Source organism: Mus caroli, chromosome 17 (genome assembly GCF_900094665.2).
Source record: "Mus caroli chromosome 17, CAROLI_EIJ_v1.1, whole genome shotgun sequence".
NCBI classification, from domain to species: domain Eukaryota; kingdom Metazoa; phylum Chordata; class Mammalia; order Rodentia; family Muridae; genus Mus; species Mus caroli.
Genome location: NC_034586.1, coordinates 66678910 through 66691764, shown reverse-complemented (window position 1 = coordinate 66691764; position 12855 = coordinate 66678910). Strand labels below are relative to the sequence as shown.

General features: G+C 44.0%; 1 protein-coding gene across 16 annotated transcripts in view; it reads right to left on the bottom strand.

Annotated features, from left to right (window-relative positions):
* Dlgap1 (DLG associated protein 1) overlaps positions 1 to 12855 on the bottom strand; it is an 826285-nt gene that overhangs the window by 92707 nt on the left and 720723 nt on the right. For 9 of the 16 annotated variants that reach the window (XM_021186024.1, XM_029471241.1, XM_021186021.2 and 6 more), the window contains one exon: positions 12083 to 12112. The exons of the other annotated variants lie outside the window; for them this stretch is intronic. In XM_021186024.1, the coding sequence (XP_021041683.1) occupies positions 12083 to 12112 (30 nt within the window). The remainder of the gene's footprint in view (positions 1 to 12082; positions 12113 to 12855) is intronic. 16 annotated transcript variants of the gene reach the window in all.

The window sequence follows — 12855 nt, the reverse complement described above, 5'->3', positions numbered from 1 at the left end:
TTTTGGTTTTTTTGAGACAGGGTTTCTCTGTCTAGCCCTGGCTGTCCTGGAACTTACTTTGTAGACCAGGCTGGCCTCAAACTCAGAAATTCACCTGCCTCTGCCTCCCGAGTGCTGGGATTAAAGGTGTGAGCCACCACGCTGGGCTCACAGCAACTCTTATAAAGGAAAACATTTAATTGGGGCTGGCTTACAATTTCAGAGGCTTAATCTATTATTAGATGGAGCTATACAGGCAGATACAGTACTGGAGAAGCAGCTGAGAGTTCTACAACTTGATCTGCAGGCAGCACAAGTGACTCTGAGCCACACTGGGCATACTTTGAGCATATGAGACCTCAAAGCTGGCCCCCATAGTGATACTTCCCCCAACAAGGTCACACTTACTCCAATAAGGCCATACCTCCTAATAGTGCCACGCCTTATGGGCCAAGCATATAATGCATGAGTCTATGGGTCTGTCTTAATTAGGGTTTTACTGCTGTGACCAACAGACACCATGACCAAGGGAACTCTCATATGTTCAACATTTTATTGGTGTTTGCTTGCAGGTTCAGAGGTTCAGTCCATTATCACTAAGGTGGGAACATGACAGCATCCAGGCAGTCATGGTACAGGAGGAGCTGAGAGTTCTACATCTTCTTCTGAAGGCTGCTAACAGAATACTCACTTTCAAACAGCCAGGATGAGGGTCTTAAAATCCACACCCACAGTGATACACCTACTCCGAAAGGGCTACACCCTCTCATAGTGCCACTCCTAGGGGCCAAGCATATACAAACCATAACAGGGTTCATTCCTATTCATACTCTGTAATACTGAGGGACTGTGCCTATTTATGTATCTGTCTGTCTGTCTATCATATAACTATCCTCTCTCACCATTTATCTACTTACTATCTATCAACAGTCTATTTATTTTACTGTCTATTCAGTTCATCTCTTTAGCCACCAGGGACATATTTTTAGAACCTCAGTATGTGCTTGAAATCTCCATTTACATAGAGCCCTCTGGATGATGATGATGATGGTGGTGGTGGTGGTGGTGGTGGTGGTGATGAGGAGACTTGTAGCATCTTTACGCAGACCCAGGACTAACTTGTCCTTCCGTGTCTTAAGTCCCACTTCCTCCATTCCATTACTACTCTTGTGTTTTGGAACCATTACTGAGTAAAAGAAGAATTCCTTAAACAGCAGCACTGTGGTACCATAGCAGTCAATCTGACAACCAAGAGAGCTGCTAAGTGAGTAATTAAGGGGCTACCAAGTAGCTAATGACCCTACGAACTGGTGCGGGCATGCTGGGCACAGGATGACTCAGGCCCAGGTGGGGACAGGGGAAGATACTATGTTGCTCAGAGTAATGCTCACCCTACAGCTCATGACTTGTTTATTTCTGGAATTTTCCGGGCAGTCGTTGTACCCTGTGGTTGACTGGGTAAGTGAAAGTAAAGAGAATAAAACCCCACAGATAAATGGGGACTACTGGATTTCCTGCTTCCTAATCTGACATTTGCCGGTCTTTCTTCTTGCAGGTGTGTGTGTGTGTGTGTGTGTGTGTGTGTGTGTTGCATGAATCAAGCCCTAGGGCCTCACCCACGCTGGGCAACCACCCAACTGCTGAGTCACATCCCCTCTCTCTCTCTTTACTTTTTCTTTCCCCATTTATGAGACAGGGCTTTACTGTGAAGCCCTGACTGGCCTGCAGCTCACAGAAATCTGCCTGCTTTTGTCTTCTGAGCACTGGAGTTAAAGGCATGTGCCACCATGCCTGGCTACCATCCCTTTCTTTCCCATGTCTCTTGCCCCTCCTGGAAAGATTCTCTTCCTGGATTACCCACACGATCCCCGTCCTTTCTCAGTCCTTTGAAGCTGTCTTCTTAGGAGAACATACCGGAAACCGCATAATCTTTATTTCTGTTTACGTTCTTGAGACTAAGTTTGACCATTTAGTCCAGGCTGGCCTTGAACTCCATCCTCCTGCCTCAGATATCCTCCTGTCACAACTCATGGTAGAACCCACATCTTATTCGCCTTTGAATACCAACATTACAGAGCACTTGGCTCCGTGTGTCTTTTTTCAGCTATTCTTTGGTCTACTTTAAATGAGTTCATCTGTCTCACTAATGTTGCTGACATTTTCCCAAGAATAAAATGGACCCTGAGGTGTTCCTGATTATCTAATGCACAAGAGTGGGGAGGGGGGGAAACTCTACCCCTTACTGTTGTGTGTTTCAAATTCTGGATTTATGGATATTTTCAGGGCAGTTAATGAGGAAAGGCTAATCAAGGAGTTTCACTTCTTGATAATAAAAACACTATGTCTGTCTGTCTGTCTAGAGTATATGCACGTATGTGTGTGTCAAAGAACAATCTACACTTGACTCTCCTTCTACAGTGTAGATGTGGGGTATTGACCTCAGGTCAATAGGCTTTGGATCAAGTGCCTTTACAGAGCTGTCTCCCTTTACACGTCTTCCTAACTTTAAGCCCTATATTCTAGTAATATACAATGCAGAAGCTGGAGGCTAGAGATGTAGCTCAGTTGGTACAATGCTTGTCTGACATGTATGAAGCCCTGGGTCCAATCACTAGTACCCCCAAAACAAAGTATGGTGGTGCATATTTGTAACCACAGCACTGGAAGCAGAGGTAGGAGATGAAAGAGTTCAAGGTATCCTCAGCTACATGGCTAGTTCATGGCCAGCCTGGATAACATGAGACCCCTGACTCAAAAGAATATTTTTATTCTTTTGTTAGATATCCCTAGAAAAGTCTCCATCTTGCTTGTCCTTTAGAAGCAGGCTTAGTTTATTGACTAGGAGAGGCCATACTTTTCTTCTGGGACATTTTCTCATTTCTGTGATTTTATTTTTTTATGGTTTATCTATTTATATTTTATGTATATGAATGTTTTGTCTGTATGTCATATGCCATGTATGTACCTGATGTCCACAGTTGCCAGGAGAAAGTATTGGATCCCTAGAACTAGGGTTAGAGATAGTTAGGAGTCTGACATGTGGGTGCTGGGAACCAAACCCAGGTTCTTCGATAGAGCAGCCAGTGCTCTTCATTGCTCTATCTCTCCAGCCCCTATGATTTTATTCTTTCAAAAATTGTTTTTTTTTCTTTTTAAAAAAGAGGCCAGTCTTGAAAAACAAAACAAAACAAAAAACCAAAAAAAAAAAAAAAACAAAAACAAAAAAAACCAACCAAACAAAAAAAGGAACTAGAGAGATGTCTCAGTAGGTAAAGATGAAAGGAACCAATTTTATGCATACATGTGTACACACACACTACCCAAGTGTAGTTTTTTTTTTTTTTAAGGTTTTTCTATTGAGCTCGAGATGTGACTCAGTGGTAGAACATTTGTCTTGCATGTGCAACGTTGGATCTGATCTCCAGACATAGGTAGGTAGGTAGGTAGGTAGGTAGGTAGATAAGGTAGGTAGGGCAAGCACCTACATGTTAAACTAGTTACTCAACATTACATTAACTCTAAGCGTCTTAAACACCTGGGATAGTAACTAATTTTGATCCCATTTTACAGATGTGGAAGGTGTGGTTCAGAAAATATTACAGTTTGGACATGGAGTGTTCCCCTGAGGGGCTCATACGTTGAGCACCTGATCTGCAGAAGGTAGACTCAATCGCTTGGAGGCAAGTAGATTATGGAGATCGGATCTAATTAATGTACAAACCCATCATGGATTTAGGGTTACAATGGCACTGCTGGGAAGTGGTAGAAAGAGGTGGGGTGTGGTGGGAGGAAGTGAGTCACAGGATATAGCTGTAAGAGGTGTGTCTTACCCTGGTCCCTTCCTATTACACACTCTGCTTCCATGAAGTGGGTAGCTTTTTCTCCACTGTGCCCTCCACCATGATGTTCGGCCCTGCACCATGCCTAAAAGCAATGGAGCCAGCCAGCCCCTCTCCAACTGGGTTCTAAAACCAAACCTTTCTTTTCTTCACTTTGTTTCTTTTTAGGCATTTGTTACAGCGACAACCAAAACAAAACCCAGGAAAGGCCATGAACACAGAGTATCTCACTTTAGATGGCAACTCAGGTGTGCTTGCTTGCTTCTGCATTTTCTTCCATCACAGTGACTCTGAACCCAGCCTTCGCTTTATCTTTGAGGCCGGCTGTACAATCCACAGAAGCACATAGAAGGGGTCAGAGGAGGTGAAATTCGCTTCTGTATCTCTTAGAGTTTTTTAAAAAAATACTGTACTCTACAGAGATGAAGCCAGGTCCTTCCTGATTCAGCTCAGCGCAACAGTGCCAAAAGCTAGGGAACCCTTGCAAGTCTGACTCTCTAAAGATGTTCACCTCCTGTCAGGTAGCTGATTTTGCTCATCACCCACACATTACTGTGAAAGTGCTTTAACTCTTGACTCCGTGAAGCCAGATGAAATCTGAGCATGTGTCTCTCCACTGAAGGCAGCATGTATTCAACCAATCAGCTGTGTGTGTGGTGGTGGCAGCATTCAGATCTGTGGACATCTCAGTTAAGTGCACAGCGCATACAGGAGTCAACAGTAATGGCCTCTCCACTTAACCGGAATGGGTGCAATGGGTAGTAGTTTAAGATGTGACTTCTAGGGTCATACTCCAGGCCACAGCATTCAGTGACTTGAGCTAGTGTCTCAACTATGCCATATTCCAAAGCTAACAGGAAGGTTGCTTATGACTTTAGATTGAAAATGTGAAAGGTTTTCTAAGTTTGGGAATGAGATAGTAGGAGTGGCCTTGTTGTCACTGTGGACCTGATTGCAAAGAATGATAATGGGGCCATTGTCTTAAAAAACTGTCTTCCCAAGGAACAAATCAAAGCGGGTTGTTATGTTTTACTTATATAGGAGACTTCCAGCAGACCGCTAAATGAATGGAAACAGACACACAGAGTAAAACCTATGTTCTTAAGACACAGAAGGGACAGGAAGCAGGGAGCTGAAGTGCAACTGTCCTCCACAGCCTCTGTGACTTATGCCTCCTTCTCCTGCCCGGGGGAAGATGGAAAAGGCAGGCTATGGAGCAGGGGACATGTGGACTCTCTTCTGGGAGGTGCTCATGTGTTACCAGTGCTCAAGGCTGCAGATTCAGCACAGATGTCGTGCATGGGCTTGGAGTGATAAAACTCACAAATTTATGAAATGTCAGGATAACTTCAGCCACATTGGATTTAGCTTTTTTTTTTTTTTTTTTTTTAAAATTCTACCCTTTTTTGTTTTTTTTTTTTTTTTTTTTTTTTTTTGTAAAATTCTACACTTTCTGAGTTTGTCTTGTTTTTCAGTTTTAAAGTGTGTGTGTGTGTGTGTGTGTGTGTGTGTGTGTACATGTCATGGTGCACACATGGAGGTCAGAGGACAACTTGAAGAAGTCAGTTCTTTCCTTTGATCATGTGGGTCCTGGGGATTAGACTCGGTTCCTCAGGCTAGGAACAGGCTCCTTTATAAACCCTCTGAGCCAGCTCTATAGCCTCTGTTTTATTCACTGATTTTTTTTTTTTTTTGATTTTGAAATGTTCATCTGCTTTTTCACGACACTCCTGGGTTATGGCATAACTGTGAGTGGCTAAGCTCTATCTTTGCCCCAGGAAAGAGGCTCTGTTGAGCAATGGTTAATGCTGCTGGCCACTGATGGGATTTGGACTCACTGAAGAGACAGGCCTTTAGGAATGCTTGCGGGGTGATCTAGACTAGGTTAACCGGGATGGGAAGGCTCAGTAAATGTGGATAATACCAACCCATGGGCTGGGGTCCCAGACTGAACAAGACAGAGAAAGTGAGCTGGGCAGTCTTACCCACGTCTTCACTGCTGATGGAATGTAACTGGCTGCCTCAAACTCTGTCTGTCTGTCCTGATTTCTTTGCATGATGAACTGTACCCTTGATCTATCAGCTAAAAATAAATCCTTCTTTACGCTTTATCAGGCATCTTCCTTCCTTCCTTCCATCCTCTTTCCTCCTCCTCCTCTTACTCTTCTTCCTTCTTCCCCTCTTCTTCTAAACATGTTTTGTTTTCTAATGGAGTAGCCTTGAACTTTTAATAATCTTACCCCAGTCTCCCCAGTAGCTAAGATTAGTGTCCTATGTGACAGATTGAGGGCTTTTAAAATGTTAGCTTTGTTTGGGAAATTTCTGGATTCAATGCATATGATTGCATTGAAGACAAAGCAAATGAATATCTCAGTTATTGACAGGCACATGAATGCAGGGCATAGTTCCATAAAGGGGATGCAGCCCTTCTTTTTACCAGCTACAACACAGACAGGAAGCAGAGGTGCTGTTCGTTTGGAAAATGGAAGCGAGGGCTAGCCCAAGCTTTATGCCTTGTTTTGAGATAGGCTAGGCTGGCCTCAAATTCATTATGTAGCTGAGGCTGGTCCTCCTGCTTCCACCTGCTGAGTGCTGACAATTCCAGAATGTGCTGCCATACACAGTCCATTGTCGTTTGAGGGATGGAGCCAAGAACTTTGTGCCTACAAACTGAGTCACACACCCAGGCTTTCATTATCTTAACTTTTAAACTTTGCTTGTTTAATTTATTTGTTTTGTGGTGCTTGGACTCAAAGACAGGACTTTGCATATGCTGGCTCCACCTCCCCAAAACTATTTTCACTCTGTCTGTCTGTCTGTCTGTCTGTCTGTCTGTCTGTATGTATGTATGTATGTAAGACAGAGTCTGTGTAGCCTTGACTGTTCTGGAACTCACTCTGCAGACAAGGCAAGCCTCAGATTCAGACATTTTTTGCCTTTGCCTCCCAAGTAGAAGGATTGAAGGTGTGTACCAACAAGCTAGTCTCCTTTACTATTCTTTAAAAACAAAAAGCATCTATCTATCTATCTATCTATCTATCTATCTATCTATCTATCTATCAATCAATCATGTCTGTTTGTTAGTCTATCATCTTTCATCTATCTACCTATTATTCATCTATCTATCCATCTTTCTATCTATCCATCTATCTATCATCTATCTATCTATCATCTATTTATTTGTGTGTGTGTGTGCGCATGTACAACTGCATGGGTGTGGAAGTCAGAGGTAACTTTGGGAGGGTCAGTTCTCTCCTATCCTGTAGGACCTGGGGGTTGAAGTTAGGTTGTCAAGCTTGGAGTTGTTTAATTGACCTTGGTTTTACTGTTCCAGTTGGTGGTTCAGAGCTCACACACCTGCAGAAAGCATCACCTTGGATACGACAGTCCAAAGTCCACTGTTATGGCGGGGATTGGACTCATCAGCCATTGTTGGGATAAAAAAATATTTATTTAATTTTTAAAAAATTATTGTTATTATTAGTTGTTGTTGGTTGAGTAGGTTCCCACTGTGTAGACTAGGCTTGGCTTGAATTCGCAAAATTCTATCTCTGCCTTCTGAGTATTGGCATTACAAGTATGCATCACATGCCTAGGATGAAGGGAAAAGGGAAAACGAAAAGAGAATACTGAGAATATTCTTGTGCCCAGAGAGGTTCTGCTTACACAACCTCAGTCATGGATGGAGCACCTCACCACCTGGAGCACCCCTGTGGGAGTTACAATCAAGAGGAGAGAGAGCTTGAATCATCGTTCATAGCTTTAAAGTCATGGGACTTTTCCTAAGCAAACTTTTCTCAATCCTGGCTTTCCAAATAATTTTCTGTCGTTTGGTGTTAGGAATCCTTACCATAAAGGCATCCATCAACAAATCACCCTTGAGGGGATCTTACCACGCAACACACCTGGTTACCAGCAGTGGTACTCTGTACCACCCTGACAACATGGCTGTCTCATCTTGTCCAGCAGGCTGCCATTTCCCAGAATCCTCTAACACCATTCAAACCTAAGAACGTACCATCCCATCCCAGCACCACAGTGGCTGGGTTGGGGCTGAATTTCCTCTCTGGGAAGACAGAGCTGCCTATGGGCTCTCAGGGCAGTTCTGACTCAGGCTGCTTCAGCGCTGTCTTGTTGGCACTGCTTCTTGATAAGGCTCAACTTCTCTTTCCACGTGTAGAAGCGTACTGTCTGCTCAAATTCTGGGAGAGGGGAAAAAAAAAAGTCCCTTTCCAGAGTGAGATTTGGGAGATTCTAATTTGGGACACTTCATGGGAATTTTTTTTTCTTCCCATATCATTGCCCCAACTATAGGTGTTGATTCTGGGTTTTTCTCTTCTACCCCAATTTTCTTGAGCTTGAAACTAACCACTCCCTTTTCTTTTAATCTTAAAGAGAGATCACTCCACGTCCATGTGGGGTCAGAGGAGCTTGCTGGTGGCAATTTTCTCCATATACCAAGTAGGCCCCAGGGTCTGAGCTCAGCACCAGGCTTGGCAAGAAGTGCATCTATGTGCTAAGCTTCCCAGTGCCCTGGCTCTGCCTCCCTCTTCTCCCTGTGTTGAGATTGAACCCAGGGGTCTTGTATGTGGTAAGCAAGCGCTCCCCCATTCCAAACTCCCCAGACCTGAGTTTGGAACTATCGATCTAAAACTAAAGGCAAGAAATTAATCAGTGATAATGATAAAAATATTTCAGTTAAAGATTCTTTGTTTTTCTTTCTGTCCAAACGCCTTTCTTCATTGCAAAATAAAGCATCAGTGGGTGTTTCTGTATAGATATATATTTAAATATTCCCAAGAACATTTGACTTGTCCCCTTTGTGCTTACATGAAGCTACAAAATGCTGAAGGAGACAAAGCATTTTAGAAAATGGAAAGCGCTAAACTTATATGGCAAAATTCTTGGCAGGAAAAAGCAAGAGGGACCTCTGTAGATTTTTCTTTGATGACTTTCAAAGTCATGCGCCCTCCCCCCCACTTTTTTTTTTTTTGGTGATGAGAATTGAACCCGGGGACCCCATGCCCTCTAAGTAAGCCATCTACCAATCAGTGCCACACCCAGCTCCTCCCAAATGTTTTTCCTTAAAAAGCAAAGAAAATGATAACCTACCTAGAATTTAATGCTAGTCTCAGAGTTCTAGGACAAGTTGGACGACTCATTTTTAAAGAAAAGGAAAGACATTTCATTTTTGACAGCAGGGCTCTTCTGTCGGCATGCATATTCCCGGACACGACTTGGAGAAGCTCTAAGAAGCTGCCCCGATGCATTCCATAGACAGATTAATCAAGTTTGGTAATTAACTCAACAGTTGAACCTTCGATGTTTCATCGCCCAGCAAGAGATTATAATCTGACACACATTCCACTAAGCATGCTCATAAGAGCCTCACATTCTAGATGCACTGAGATGCATGCATTGAACACACACCCCCGCCCCAGACTGCCCCCTTCCCCCAACACAGCTACAACACAGCATGCTCTGAGCCTGCAAGCTTTTACAGCTCTCAGCCAATGAGACGCCCAAGCAGCAGTGGAAGTCTGACCCCTAGCGCCCACCCCAAGCCTCTATGAGAACTTCCTGTGACCCCAGGGGTTCTGGGAGGTAGGCAACAGCTGCCAGATGTGCTCTGGACATCCATTCTGCCTGCCCCCCACTTTCCTCCCATTTTCATCTCTCTCTGAATATAACTCTGTCGGAGGGGCTGAGAAAGGGCATGCTATCCACTCACAACCTCTAGTAGAATAGTGTTCTATCCTTTTGTTGTGAGTGGAATATTGTGCTTAAGTCACACGGATGATGTAAAGACCAAGTTTCCAGTTCTTTCGTAATGCTAAGATGGCTTAAAGGGACTAACTCTCAGCTGCTATTGGATATGGTTAACTGAAACTCCAAGCCCAAACTGCCATTTCTACTGTATAATAATTATTTTTTTAATGTGTCTCTCTGCATGTGGTACTTGTGTGTGATGAGTGTTCAGGTGTGCACACCTTGTGTGCGTGTGCGTGTGTGTGTGTGTGTAAGAGACCAGAACATGATGTTGGTGTCTTCCTCTATCATCTCTGCCTTACAGCTTTGAGTCAGGGTCTCTCACTGAAAGGGGAACCCCACAGTTCTGGCTAGGCCACTGGCATTCTGACCTGCTCCCCCACTCCTGAAACCCCAGTGCTGGGGCTACAGGCATGTGTAGCTGTGTCCAGACTGTTGTGTGAGTGCTGGGGTTCAGATTCAGGTCTTCGTGGTTACAGAGCAAGCATGCTTATCTCCTAAGTCACTGTCCAGCTCTGACTCCTGAGCTTCGATGAGTGTAAAACGGATGCAAGAGGCTTTCTGTAAACTTCTCCTCTGATGAGACTGTGCCGAGGCCTGAAACATGTGCTCTCCATTGGGCTTCGACTAATTTTGCTCACGTCTCTCTCTCTCTCTCTCCTTTGGAACACATTACCTGAACTCTTCCTGTTCATTTGTTTTGATGGTATAGTGCGTGTGTGGGTGTGAGTGAGTGTGTGTGCGTGTGCACATGCGTGAATGTGTCTGTGTGTGTGTGAGTGTGCCTGTGTGTAGGACCCTGCACACACCCTGCCACTGAGCTACATCCCAGTCCTCCATGTTTCCTTTCTTTAGTATATCAGCATTCTTTCTGCTGTCAGTGTCAGAACACTGCCTCACCAGCTTTGGGATTTGGTTTGGAGTCAGTGTGTGTGTGTGTGTGTGTGTGTGTGTGTGGCACTAAACCCAGGAGCCTTCCACCTGGATTTCTTGGTCTCATGAATGAGTTCCTAAGTTCCTTTTGAGTCTCCTAACTCTCAGACTCTGTCCCTCTGAATGCTTGGCTCCAGCCTGTCTCTTCCCTTCAAGCCTCTCCCCAGCTCCATGCTTCCCCTCCTTATCCCTGCAAGCTGTAAAACTCACCTGGAACCCACCACTCCCTCTAAACAGCCTCCCCTGAGAGGATGAAGGCAGCTTCTGGGCATGGCAGGCACACTCCCAACAAACAGGAAACATCCCCAAACAAACACGAGACCCACAAAGGAAGTGTCATAGACTGTATGTATGGACTAGAAAGACTCTAAGAGGGGAAGAGCATCATTTTTTAAAAAATACCAATTAATTACTATCACTTCAGATAATGAGGAATATTCTGTTATCGTTGGGTTTCAGGGTCTTATAGGCCTCGCTGTCATACTTGGGCTGACCAGGAACTTGCTATGTAGCCCAGGCTGGCCTCAACCTCATGATTCTCCCACCTCAGCCGTCTGAGTGCTGGGTTAAGGGGAAGTGATGAGCTATTTTGTAGAGTTCCAGGGCATTCCTCAGCAAAATGTGCTATGGGTCATTGATTTTGTATTTTCTTTGTTTTATCTATTAATTGTTTTGTCTTGGTGCCAGAGAAGGGGGCTCAGGGCCTTATTTAACAGAAGGAAATCATTACTCATTAACTAGACAACACAAGGTTGGCCTCCACAAAACCCTTTTCTTTCTTTCTTTCTTTCTTTCTTTCTTTCTTTCTTTCTTTCTTTCTTTCTTTCTTTCTTTCTCTTTCTTTCTTTCTTTCTTTCTTTCTTTCTTTCTTTCTTTCTTTCTTTCTTTCTTTCTTCTTTCTTTGATTCAAAGTCTCATGTAGACTAAACTGTTTTCCAATTTTTTATGATACAAAGTCTCATGTAGACCAAACTGTTTTCATATTTTCTATGGATCCTCTCTGTCTCCACTTCCCACACTAGGATTACAGGCATGACTGCCATGCTAGGCCTTCGCCATAGCATGTTGTGGTAGACAGAGGACCCAAGAACTTGCTGTTTGATGGACAAGTATTCTTGCTAGCCTAGGAGCCTAAAGAATTCTGCATGCCCACAAGCTTCTCAGGGAAACAGGCTCACTGTGTGGGCACAGAGGAGCAAGGCTCTACTGGAGCGGCCTTGCTCAGAGTTAGGGTCACAGCCTCCCCACAGGCCTTCACATCCACATAAGCTCCGGAGTCAGTGGCTTCTTGGGAGCTCGGGATCTGAGGCAGTCACACAAGGAAATACAGACAGACATGTGCGCCCCGTATCGCTGTCCTCATGGGACTGCTGGGGTCATGGTGGAGGCTTGGAGGTATAACATGACCAGAACGAGGAGAAACACAGACAAAATGGCGGCAGCTGGCAACCGGAACATGGCGTCAGACACCACGGCCACAGAAGCTTGCTAGCTATGGGCCACGCTGTGCGGCCTCGAAGCACAACAGTACTGATTTCGCGGTTTGTAAAAACAAAACGTACCTTCAACGGCAGAACTCAGTTTTATGACACCTTGAATAGAAACAGAAGATGGGAGTTATATAATGGACCCTGGTTACCTTTTTTTCTCCCCCAGTTTTCACACAACACACATTTCAGGTCTGGATAGTTTTGGTGTTGGCATTTTTGAGAAATTAAATAGATGATTTCAAAAATGAAAGACAGCAGCTATCAGCACCTTTTTTTTTTTTTTTTTTTTAAACCAAACCAAACCAAACCAAACCCAACCCAACTGGTCCTGGGGATCATTTTACACAGTTTGGGACAGTGTTTGTGTTGAAATACATAATAGGTGGTTGAAAACCAAGGCATATTATCCCCCCTGCACCCTTCTCCGAGCTGGTTAAGAGGCTCTTTGCTCAGTCTTCAGGTTTAGCTTTTGTCTTTGCCGGTGGGCAATGCATAGGCGACCTGGGTATGTCAATACCCACGGAGAAAATAGAGAGTGCTCATGACTGGACCATTGTTTCTTTTCCCCAAATATAAAGACAGAAATGGTAAGATAAAGTAAATTAGCCCTGGTCCAGCAGTTGGATCTAAAAACCATTTTTTTTTTGTAAGCTATAGTTATAGACAGTTAACATGCTCTAATTTCTTTTTTTTTTTTAAGATTTATTTATTTATTATAAGTACACTGTAGCTGTCTTCAGACACTCCAGAAGAGGGCGCCAGATCTCGTTAGGGATGGTTGTGAGCCACCATGTGGTTGCTGGGATTTGAACTCTGGACCTTCGGAAGAGCAGTCGGGTGCTCTT